This window comes from Mirounga leonina, unplaced genomic scaffold, assembly GCF_011800145.1.
Source record: "Mirounga leonina isolate KUSES-001 unplaced genomic scaffold, KU_Mleo_1.0 Mir_154, whole genome shotgun sequence".
NCBI classification, from domain to species: Eukaryota; Metazoa; Chordata; class Mammalia; order Carnivora; family Phocidae; genus Mirounga; species Mirounga leonina.
Genome location: NW_023270389.1, coordinates 44,396,532 through 44,409,164, shown reverse-complemented (window position 1 = coordinate 44,409,164; position 12,633 = coordinate 44,396,532). Strand labels below are relative to the sequence as shown.

General features: G+C 41.3%; 1 protein-coding gene across 4 annotated transcripts in view; it reads right to left on the bottom strand.

The window, feature by feature from the left end:
- The window catches only part of CUNH1orf21 (chromosome unknown C1orf21 homolog), a 214,703-nt gene that overhangs the window by 99,141 nt on the left and 102,929 nt on the right, over positions 1 to 12,633 (bottom strand). For 3 of the 4 annotated variants that reach the window (XM_035010645.1, XM_035010644.1, XM_035010646.1), the window contains exons 3-4: positions 1,440 to 1,534; positions 967 to 1,071 (exon numbers count right to left, since the gene is read on the bottom strand). In XM_035010645.1, the coding sequence (XP_034866536.1) occupies positions 967 to 1,071; positions 1,440 to 1,534 (200 nt within the window). The remainder of the gene's footprint in view (positions 1 to 966; positions 1,072 to 1,439; positions 1,535 to 12,633) is intronic. The other variant, XM_035010647.1, reaches the window with a different exon arrangement.

Below are 12,633 nucleotides of genomic sequence, written 5' to 3'. Positions count from 1 at the left end.
TGTTGCTTCCCTTAGGATTTCAGAGATACAAGCATGCTAAGTAGAGACGGACTCTAGCGTTAGATCCAAGGAACACCACTGCCAGACTCTTCAGCCTCCAATGGAAATATTAAAGATGAGATTTATAACTCAAGCCGAAATTATATCAAGCAAAAGGACAAAGTCTGATTTTCAGTAAAATGAAGTAGAAAAAAACCAACTGATGCTTCAACTCCTTGGGTCATCTATTTATCTATTCAAAGTTAGAAAAAATTCATGTAAAAAGTCGGATCATAGTAACTCCCACTATTAGTCGTAGCTACTGTTTTCTAGATCTAAGAGCTAATGTTAAAATAGAGCATACATATGATGAATCTCTGTGACTCAAGCAATACCTTAAAATCCAAATCCCATTTATGAAGCAAAATTTTATTGCAGAGTATTTCCACCCTTTTATAATGATCTAAAATAGCCAGTTGTTGGTAACTTCAGTATTTTAAGGTGTAGATCGGATGTTTAGAGAAGAACAGAGGAGAGAAGAATTAGCCCATTATGTTCATTAATGTATCACAGAAAATGACAGCGTGAAATACTCATGAGCGCTGGCCAACTCCCTCTGCTGTAGCAGAAATCACAAAAACAAAAACAAAGCACATAATGGAAAAAGGAGTTTAAGTCAGGTGAAAACACTTCATGACGTTTCAAGCTTCTTAAAAATACATCCACTCAAACATGAAAAGCATAGCAAATAATTAATCCCAAAATAAAATACAAAAACAATGTTGCTCTAACACACGGAGTAAGTGCACATTCTTAACAGTTTGTAAAGTCTTTTAAGAAATCAGCGAATACGGCATTAACTACGTGTTTTCACAGAGACGGAACATTAAGGTGTAATATGTATACCAATTCACATGAAAGAAAGAGGCTCCTAACTTTCTGTTTCAGATCACTGCCATTCTCACTTTCACTCAAAAGCCCCAATACCTTTAACACTGTGAATGTGAACTGCTGACTATTTTGATAGAGACATATCCTCTCAAAGGCAACTTTATCCACAACACTCGGTGTCCAGAGTAATGAAGCTTCATTCTGACTGGGTAAGAGTGAAAGAGGTGGAACGAAAAGGAAAAAAATACATTGGTCCTCCCCCCATAAATCTCAATCCTACTGCATGCCTTTTCCTTTACATTTAACCATTTTAAGACGCTAATAATTTTGCTATATCCGCCCCCCCCGCCCCGCCCCGGGGAGCGTTCTCTATCAAGATTAAAGAAGGGCTTATTCAGGAACAAACAGGATACAGGAGTGATCGTGCAGCTTCCAGGCAAGCTATAAATAGCAATAGCATTTTCAAGAAATCTTGTGCCAATGTGTAAGTTACAGCTGAAACATGCAGGGCAGATTTTATTACAATGGTGTCACCAAAATTCATTGTTATACGAGAAATGCAATCTTACCAAGTTTTCTTGGTTCCTGGCTGCTATTTTCTGCTCCTCTTCTGCCCCATTTTTCATGTACTTGACCTCTTCCACCGGTTTGATCCTATACTCATCTGAGCACCAAAAAAAGAAAAGACATTTTATAACTTTTTCACAATGGTAGAAAAGTGTCACTGAGAAAAGCCCCCAGTAGCGTAATTTGTCAGAGCCTTTTCCCTGCAGCGTTTCTATGTGGTTCATTTGAAACAATCTGGAATACGCTTAACCTGCCTCTTTCTGGGAGGTGCTCTCTTCTGCCCTTTGGGAAGAGCTCAGCACCATAAAGGCAGCTAATGAACGTGGCAGTGCCTGGTCCTTCCACAGAGAGCAGATGGTGGCGGAGGAAACGGGAGGGTATTCCACCTCTAAAGATGATGTAGAATCTACACATACCAGGGCATATCACACAATGGTCTAAGGAAGCTTTTTCTCCATGAGAACATTAGTTCGAAATGCCTGCGGCAGCAACTTTCAGCAGGACATTCACACCTTAATTTCCCTCTTTTGCAAAAACAAAGTATTGCTTAAGACTAAAGAGTTTAATAGATCAACAAATAGATGTAAACCATAGGGAGCTGAAATTTTCCTATTTGTGATCCCCATATTAAATGTGGAGCAGTCTTCAATTACTTCATATGCTGCACACATGAGCGTACGCGCGTGCATACACACGCACACACACTTTAATCTCTCTCTACAGTCACATGCATGAAGAGCCACAGTATCTAAGGGAGCTAACAGGTATATCACTCAAGACTGGAGAGGCAGTGGGCCTCTAGGTAACAGGATCTAGACTTCCCAACAGCCAGAGAGAAGAGAGAGTACAATAAATCTCAATCTCAGTACACATCACAGGACAAAGTCTGGAATAAAGCTCTTCCCCACGGCAGCAGTTTGGTAATGACGGTGACGCTTCCATCAGATTCCTGTCAACAGGAAATGACTTGGGAACCCTAAGGTCTAAATAGGTGTGAGTTCGAGTCATCTTTAATTTGTTGGAAAAATTACAGAAATTGTGCAAGTGGAAAATTTCACCAATCAACAAACTGATGATTGCCTAGCATATGGCATGGAATAATGCCTATGATGGGCTACCTGAAAGACAGATGTTTATCGCTAAGAGAGTTTGCATTTCAGTTCAGGAAGTTGTAATGTAATAACCCTTAACACACTACCCCCAAAGATGTCTGCTAAAGTAACATTTTCCCAAGTAATTATACTGTTCAAATGTTTCTCAAAATGATCACCTTACGAAAGTAGTACATTTGCATGTATCTGAATAAAGATTCCATGTTCAGGCTAAGCCAATTGTTTTTTCCACCTGACAATTCAAGGTAGTTATTGATTCTGCTTCTTTCTAAAGAAATTAGAAAGACTGGTGTGAGGTTACAGTAATGAGCCTTCAGGAATACAGAGTCCTAAATGTATTAACAAGTTAATCAGTGGACTCTGATCCACAGTCACAACACAAAAGAATTTCACATTCCAATTTGTATTAAGAGAAAAAAAAGGAAAGTAAATGAACAAAATAGACACATTTAATTAAGGATTACTTATTCAGAAGTTAAAAAAGCACTTGTTAATTACCAAAAAAAAAAAGACATTGACAAATTATGCCTCCAATATAATTACACAGAGATAAAAATCAAGGTAAAAAAAAGTTATGAGCCTCCCTAACTTCAGTTTGGGACGTTAATATTTATAAACCATGGTTCACTTGGATAAACTAACATTTCACTGGACTAAACTGTGATCTTAAGTACTTCTGGTCTCTATTTAAACATAAGTTATACACACACACACACACACACACACTGTTTAAACATAATTTCGGTGGATTTCTATGACCATCTGTAGGATCCTACCCCTCCGATGATAAGAAGGAAAGCACAACATTTTAGGACTTAAGCAGAACCTTCTGAGATGGTACTTTGCCCAATGCACAGCAAAGGGTCTGCCCTCAAGAAGATCCTCCCTTGCCTCGCCCCTTCCTCTCTACCTACCCACCATAGCCCACTGTCCACACTCCCTGAGCGGTCTAGCAATATTCAGTCTTCATTTGCTTTTTTACCCTCCAGGGAACACAACTGAATTGAAAGTAGTAGACAACCTATTAATATTTTCCTAATATTTTTCTTCAATGAAATGGGAAACCCGCTGGCTACATGACTTTCAAAGCAGCATTATCCCAAATACAGCCTTTTTAAAAAAAAAAACACACATCAAGGCAGAATCATCACCAATTCAAAAAGAGGATAGGTTTTAGTGTGTCATTAACAACCACGGCTGGCTGGCCGATGCGGAATACAAAGAAAGAAAAAACAAACAGCCATGACTACAAAGCCAGACCTATCATTATTACTTACACAACACACTGCCTAAAATCCGTTGTGGTATAAAACAAAACAAAACAAAAGGCCAGCAAGACCCTTAGAGAAGCCACAATTTATACAAAGTAAATACTTAAAAAAAATGGTCTGTTCCATTTCTCAAAGGCTGGCGCTGGGAAGGAAGGTGTCCATCTGGAAACAGACAACTCATCAACAAATGTGTCACGCATTTCCATGGCGATGTCGCCCTCAGGAGCTGCACTGGCCAGCAAGCCTCAGCGCAGACGAATGGAGCATTTCGGGTTCTGACAGTGAACCAGCCAGACAAAAATCCCGTTTTCCTTTTGTTTAAGGCACAGGGGAATCAGTGTGGGACTCTGGGCCCCGTTTGTCAAGCCCCACACTGGAGGCCATTAGCACAGCCTCCGGTATAAGCCAGAGAATCCTGGCATCAGAGCAATGTGCCAACTTGATTAAGAAGGAGGGAGGGGCAGGACCATCTTCCTCAGGCTCCCTCACACCTGTTCGCAATTTTTCTTTTCTTCCTGTTGATCTTGTCAGGTGGCCTATTAAAATGCACGTCAGGAACAGGAGGCCGACACCCCGTTCCGAACCTGCTCCCCCTTCTCTCTATGTAAACAGTCGCAAGCTGTGCTAGTCAAAATCGATCTGGGGTAAAAGCAATGGGCTGGTGATATGTTTAGCATTTTATTCCCTAGCTTATACCAGAAGAGGGGCCGGATTGTTTTTGTGGTGGCTCTGGCATGAAGATACACAGTTTCCCACCAAATCTCTGGGCTTCATTTTTTTTCTTTTTTTAAAGATTTTATTTATTTATTTGACAGAGAGAGACACAGCGAGAGAGGGAACGCAAGCAGGGGGAGTGGGAGAGGGAGAAGCAGGCCTCCCGCTGAGCACGGAGCCCGATGCGGGGCTCGATCCCAGGACCCTGGGATCATGACCTGAGCCAGAGGCAGACACTTAACCGACTGAGCCACCCAGGAGTCCCTGGGCTTCATTTTGATGTACAGTATATATTATGTGTGTGTGTATATACACAATATTACAGTTTTTACAGCTAGGAAGGGATCAGTTGGCTGCACATGTTTTAGGCGGTATGGACTCACCCCATTTTCTGGATCCTGTCAATTCTTCCATTATTAACAACTCACTGTCCCTATCCCAGTTGTCCCAAGCTTTGCCTTAAGGTTACCTTTATAAGCAATGCAACTGGCTTTAAAATGAGCCCATTAGATGGAGATAAGTGCTGGAGTGAGTTTATAATGCCAGAATTATTAAAAAAAAAAAAAAGGTTAACAGTTTTCACAAATGTATACATTAGATGGGGAAGGAAGAAATGCAGAATGCCATTATATGCTATTATTTCTAGTAAAAAGGGATCTTACAGTTGTTTGCTAATCTGGTGAAATTTGCACCTACTTTCATACCTTCTTATCCAGTCTTCTTTTGATCAATGACACGTATGTGATAATAAATTTCTTGTTTTCCAGGACTGTTCCAACTTCAAAAATTCTGTGCTAATATCCTCATATTAAAAATGTCCAACATCTCGGCGCCTTAACTGAATGCTTTGGATTGCCTCTTTATCCAGAATTTGCATGAAGATTCTCTGGTAGACAATTAAGATATGCTCAGGAAAATATGAGAGCTTGGGCAAGGCATTGCAAGAACTATTTACAAACATAAGCCACTGAAAAGAAAACAACTCTACCAACCTTACGGCATATACTTGTTTCTCTTGGGTTCCTCCCATTGAACATCCTTGTCTCCCAAGCTAAATTTGAGCCTTAAAATCCCGGTACAACTTCAAATTCTTGACTAGGATCTTTATTTCCTTACTTGGTAGGATTTTTCAAGAAGCAAGTATTCATAATGGTTAAAGGCTTAGTTTCTAGAGCTGGAATGCCTAGCCATATGACCCTGGGCAAGTTACTCATCCTTTCTGTGCCCTAAGTTCTTCATTGGTAAAATGGGAATATCTATAGTACCTAATCTCACACACAGAGTCACATGAATTAATACATGAAAACAGTGCCTGGCCTATAGTAAATAATAAATGTTAGCTGCTGCTTTAGAAAGCTCTGCTGGGGGGCGCCTGGGTGGCTCAGTTGTTAAGCGTCTGCCTTCGGCTCAGGTCATGATCCCAGGGTCCTGGGATCGAGTCCCGCATCAGGCAAGTCCCCTTGCTCAGCGGGGAGCCTGCTTCTTCCTCTGCCTGCCGCTCCCCCTGTTTGTGCCCTCTCTCTCTGATAAATAAAATCTTAAAAAAAACCAGAAAGCTCTGCTGGTTCTGCAGGGAATACTATTCCTAATGTACAAAATCCATCAAGATAGGAAAAGAAAAGGCATAATATAAACATCAGTAATTAATTTAACCAAAAATTGTGACTTAACTACATTAACAAATGAGGAGAGAAGACATGAGAAGGGGATTTATCATCCATAAGCCTTTAGCATTTTTTTTAGCCATGCACATATATTACTTTAATCAAAATACTAACTAAAGTACCAGATTACTTCAGTTCGAATAATTTTAAAAGAATAACAATTTTATGACTGAGAGAAGAAAAGTGATCATTATTCAAATGAAATCAGGGGTTCAACAAAATGATGCTCCTCTATCTTCCCTTACATCCTCATTCAATAGTTGCCATTGGCACTGCCTCGGTCTAGCCTATCTTGAGGGCCAAGAGTGAATAAATGAGATTCCAATTCCGAACAGGCAGATTGACTGTTTTTGAGCCAGAAGAGTAGAAGCAGCTCTACAGAAAAGCAATTTGTGGAAGGAAAACCCTTTTCTGGAAGGACAAAGAGGCAGGACTCTCTGAAACTACAAACCAAAGATGGATGGATGGGTCAGCTGCGTCGGGAAGATTTGTCTTCTCACTTCGGGAGACTCCAGCCCATCAGCTGTTCCCACTTCCATTGGTTCCATTCAACAAACAGCATTTAATATCTGCTGTGTGCTAAGCCCTGGTCTTTCTCAGGGGTTCATCTGGCGCAGTACATTATGGGGACTGTGTGTCTGTGCTGTTACTCAAAGTGTCTGGCACACAGAAGGTGTTTAATAAAGCCTTCTTCAAAAAGGAGAAGAAAAGCACAGAGCTGACTGTTCACACATGAATAAATATTTCCCCTAATCAGTGAGTGCTTCAGTCCTGTTTGTCTCAGGGGTACTTTTTTTTTTTTCCTGCTAGATTTTCCAAGGAAGAAAAAGCATCTCTAAATGGAAAAAAAAAAAAAAAAAAAAAAAAAAAAAATCCCCTTCTTTGCTTTTTTTTTTTTTTGCATCCAAACACAATGGGTGTGAAACTTCTCTTTCAAGTCCATTCCTTAAATATTTATTGGCCTTTGAAAAATAATAATAAAAAATAATAAAAAAATAAAAAATAAAAAAATAATAAATAAAAATTAAAACACTTTATTGCTAAAAATGCTAACCATCATCTGAGCTTTTAGCAAGTCATAACCTTTTGATTACTGGGCCTCGATGTTGATGGTTGCTGACTGATCAGGGTTGTGGTTGCTCAACGCTGGCGTGGCTCGGGCAATTTCTTAAAATAAGACAGCAGAGAAGACTGCCATATCAACGGAATCTTGCTTTCATGAACAATTTCTCTGTAGCACACAATGTCGTTTGACAGCATTTTACGCAAAGGAGAATTTCTTTCAAAATTGGAGTCGATCTTCTCCAACCCTGCAGTTGCTTTATCAACTAAAGTTATGTAATATTCTCTCTATCCATCCATCTATCTATTTATCTATCCATCCATCCATCTATCTTTTGTTATCATTTCAAACGTCTGCACAACATCTTCACCAGGAGTAGATTCCATCTCAAGAAACCACTTTCTTTGCTCATCCATAAGAAGCAGCTCCTTATCCACTCAAGTTTGATCATGAGATTGTAGCAATTCAGTCCCATCGTCAGGTTCCATTTCTAATTCTAGTTCTCTTGCTGTTTCACCACATCTGCAGTCACTTCCTCCTCTGAAGTCTTGAGCTCCTTTCTAAGTCATCCATGAGGGTTGGAATCACTTCTCAAACTCCTCTTCATGTTGGTATTTACACCTCTTCCCGTGAATCACGAACATTCTTAGTGGCATCTAGAATGCGGAATCCTTTCCAGAAGCCTTTCAACTTCTGTTTTCCAGGTCCGTCAGAAAAATCACCTATCTGTGGCAGTTATAGCCTTATAAAATGTCTTCCTTAAATAATAAGACTTGAAAGTCAAAATTATTCCTTGATCCAAAGGCTGCAGAATGGATGTTGTGTTAGCTGGCATAAAAACAACATTCATCTCATTTTATGTCTCCAATAGAGCTCCTGGGTGAGCAGGTATAATGTTAATGAGCAGTAATATTTTGAAAAAAAAACCAAACACCCTTTTTTTTCTGAGCAGATCTGAACAATGGGCTTAAAATAGTCAGTAAACCATGTTATAAACAGATGTGCTGTCATCCAAGATCTGTTGTTCCATTTCTGCAGCATGGGCTGAGTATATTTAGCATCGTTCTTAAGAGCCAAGGATTTTCGGAATGGGAAATGAGCACTGGCTTCAACTTCAAGTCACCAGCTGCGTGAGCCCCTGACAAGAGAGTCAGTCTGTCCTTGGAAGCTTTGAAGTCAGGACTGACTTGTCCTCTCTAGCTACGAAAGTGCCAGCTGGCATCCAGAAGGCTGTCACGTCTATCCTGGGAATCTGTTGTTTTGTGTAGCCACCTTCGTTGATCATCACAGCTAGATCTTCTGGATGACTTGGTGCTGCTTCATCCTGCACTTCTGTTATGAAGATGGCTTCTCTCCTTCAGCCTCATGAACTAACTTCTGCTAGCTTCCAACTTTTCTTCTGCAGCTTCCTCAGTCTTCACAGAATGGAAGAGAGTAGGGCGTTGCTCTGGATTAGGCTTTGGCGTAAGGGAATGCTGGGGCTGGTCTAATCTATGCAAACCACTCAAACTTTCTCCATCTCAGCAATAAGGCTGATTCACTTTCTTATTGTTTGTGTGTTCACTGGAGTATAGCACTTTTAATTTCCTTCAAGAACTTTTCCTTTGCTTTCACGACATGGCTAACTATTTGGTGCAAGAAGCCTAGCTTTCAGCCTATCTCGGCTTTTGTCATGCCTTCCACCCTAAGCTGAAGCATTTTTAGCTTTTGATTTCAAGTGAGAGATGTGTGACTCTTCCTTTCACTTGGAGACTTAGAGGCCATTGTTGGGATTTCCACTGCCCTAATTTCAATACTGTGTCTCAGGGGCTAGGGAAGCCCAAGGAGAGGGAGAGAGATGGGGGGATGGCCGGTCAATGAAGCAGTCAGAATACACGAAACATTTACCAATTACATACCCATCAGCACTCAGAATACACGAAACATTTACCAATTACATACCCATCATACATGGGTGTGGCTTGTGGTGCCCCAAACAATTACAAACAGTAACATCCAAGATCACTGATCACAGATCACCATAACAAGCATAATAATAATAATGAAAAGGTTTGAAATATTGCAAGAATAACCAGAATGTGATACAGAGACATGAAGTGAGCAAATGCTGTTGGAAAATGGTGCCAACAGACTTGCACCATGCAGGGTTGCCACAAACCTTTGTTTAAAAAAAAAAAAGGCAGTATCTGCAAAGTGCAATAAAGCAAAGCACAATAAACTGAAATCAAGTATGCTTGTATAGTACTGGGTTATGCTTTTGAACTTGTCTCACCCCTCCTATCATCCTCATCTTAAAATACATTTTGCACTTCTTATTTTTGCAACAGTAGGTCAGTGCCTGATATCTGCTGGATTGAAAAGAATTTTGTTACGGAGGCATTAAAGAGCAGAGAAAGGGGCACCTGGGTGGCTCAGTTGTTAAGCGTCTGCCTTCGGCTCAGGTCGTGATCCTCGGGTCCTGGGATCAAGCCCCACGTTGGGCTCCCTGCTCAGCGGGAAGCCTGCTTCTCCCTTTCCCTCTTCCACTCCCCCTGCTTGTGTTCCCTCTCTTGCTGTCTCTGCCCAATAAATAAATAAAATCTTTAAAAAAGAAATAAAGAGCAGAGAATAGTGAAAGCTTTGATGACTTCAGCATATTTAACCCTAGTTCACTTCTAAACTCTCCTCCTCTTGAAAGCTTGTGCTGGGTACATCTAAGAAGCTGTTATGTGCCAGGTTCTGTGACAAGCAATGCAGGGGTAATGGAGGAGGCTGGGAGTGCCAAGGAAGACCACCTGTCTGGAGGGGAAGACTCAGGCTCTAACCACCCCTCTGCTATCCAGAGCACATTCCTCGGCACACATAGACTGACCCCATTCCACTTGGCCACTGCTCACCGGGGCTGATTCTAAATCTGGAACAATCGTAGGCAAAGCAGAGACTGGGTTGAAGGAGCTCATAGTCCATTATCAATTCTCTGAGTCAGGCAGTCCCTTAGTGATAATTATTGTACCTCGCTTGTAGAAAGTGATTTTGCCCTTTCCAATGTAATAGTTATTATTAAGCAATTTCTAGGGTAATTATAAGCTGCCCATTCTAAATGTTTTGAACATTTCAAAACAAGGCTTTGGTACATTTAATATAAAACACTCTCAGCTCTTTTCAGAATAGGTCTCAAATACATCTAATAAAGGAAAAGTGATTTCAAATTAAGATTGTTTGATACACTACATTCTAATGATCTAAAAATAGAAGTTGTTCAAAAATAACAGGGAAGAAAATTATATTTTTAGACTTTATATGTGTGGAGATTAGACATGGAGAGGTCTGACCCAGGGGGTTTCTACTAGGGCAAGTAGGAACATTGTACATATTTGTACATATCCCCCATTATCTCAAAATCCCCAAATGTTAATGTCACAAAGACAGCAATTCTCCTATGCTTATTGCATCCTTATTCTCTAGTGAAACCTAATGTTTGCTTGTATTTGAAAACCAGAAAGAAAAGGCCTTCGGGGGTGCTGACTCCATTTAGTCTTGCTTCAGTGGTATAAAACTCATTTTAGCACCCCTCATCCATAAAGGGTACTATCCTTTTCAAAAATATGCAATGAAGTGAAGGGTGGAAGCGGTACCTAATTTTTATTTTAGTTTGATGTTTCAGAATTTACCAATGACACTGAGCACTTTTTCTATGCATCGATATCATTCATTTGTACTTCCATCCATGTGAAGCATCTCTTCATATCTTTTGCCCTTTTTTTTCTTATTGGAGTTACAGCATTTTTCTTACTGACTACTATGAGCTCTCTGTAAACTATACCAATTTAGGACACACTTCTGGCCCAAAAAGGTCTGGGCAAAAACACTCTTGATTTTAGTTTGGACATGAGAAAGTGAAAGGAACCAGCTGCTTTCTGTCTTTGAGTCAAGTGTTGGGGTATCTTGTGCTGCTTTTCTGTGTTTCTTTCCTTCAGCAATATTTACTGGGCACCTACTATCTGCCAGAGAACGTAGCATTCAGTCCTAGGGATTAGGTCTAGGAGGCGGAAGCAGGCCCTGTTTTGAAAGAGCTCACAGCCTCCTCTGGGGGGGTGGGTGAGGAAGGATACAAGAAAATAAGGAAGGAGAGCATGCAGTGTCTATCGCTATGAGAAGCACATGTATGGGGTGGTTGTGATAAAAAGGAGAGACCCCCCTAAGCATGGTTGGGGAGAGCCTTGGAGGAGGTGATAAATCTCAGTGGAGTCCTGAGGAGCACTAGTGTGTGTGGGAATGACAAGTTCAGGCAACAGGCCAATGAGTTCAGAGGCCAGTGAGAATATGGCAAACGGGAACTACAATTAATTCAATATGGCCGACATGCAGAATTCCAGGGGGGTACAGTGATGTAAAGAGAAGAGCTGATAGGATCAGGCCAGGAAGACCTGATATGCAAGTCCCACGGAAGAGTCAGCCTCTCTTCTGGATTGATGTGGACTCTCCCACCAGTGCCCAGCACTGAAGCCACCATTTAGGTCAACTGTCTGTCCTTTGGATTGTCCTTACCCATCTCTTCTGGAGAGACCCCAACCACCTTAATCCAAAGCTTTCTGCTTCTCTCTGAGAGAAGGTGCAGCAAAGGAAGAATGAATGTACATCTTGAGATTGACCAGTTGGTCAAGGAAGGTTAGGAAGAACATGTAGGGAAGACAGGGAAAGAGCCAGAGAGAGCATTCACAGAAAGTTTCAAGAGAGTGGAGTCTTTATCCTGGATTCAGCTGATGGCATGCCGGTGGGGCACTGGTGGGTATAATGCCACATGTGTTGGAACGTGTGTTTCCTGTCTCCCCCAACGGGTATGCCTTCAACTGGGGATGGGGAAGTGCTGCAACACTAAGAATTGGGAGTGGTTGAGATGGGGATGTATAACCTCTCCTAGGGGCAAAAAGAATGTCACTGAATCTGATGTCAGCTCCTTCCCCTTCGATAGGACAACAACACATCACTCCAGATGGAGCACTGGTTTCCAGGGCCTTTCTCTTCCAGACCTGCCTTTGTGACTTCTCAGCTGTGTGCCATGGAAGCAAGGTACCTCTCTTAGTGAACTCTGTGCACTGAGATGCGCGCATGGGGTGCTTATGGTCTCTTAGCATTCTTAGGTCTTGTCCATGTCTTTGAGAGAACAAGATGAGGGGCGCCTGCAGCTGCAAGGATGAGAGGGTGACAAAGCCTCTCTCACTATAGCACCTTTAATCATTAACACTCGACCTGCAGGCCCCATTCCTGAATCATTTAATCATTTCAGAGGCCAGACAACACATTTCCTTCATTCATTTGGGGTACATTATTCAGTGACCAGGGAACTATTATCCAGTCATTAAGGGTCCCTGGACATTCATCTTCTGACAAGC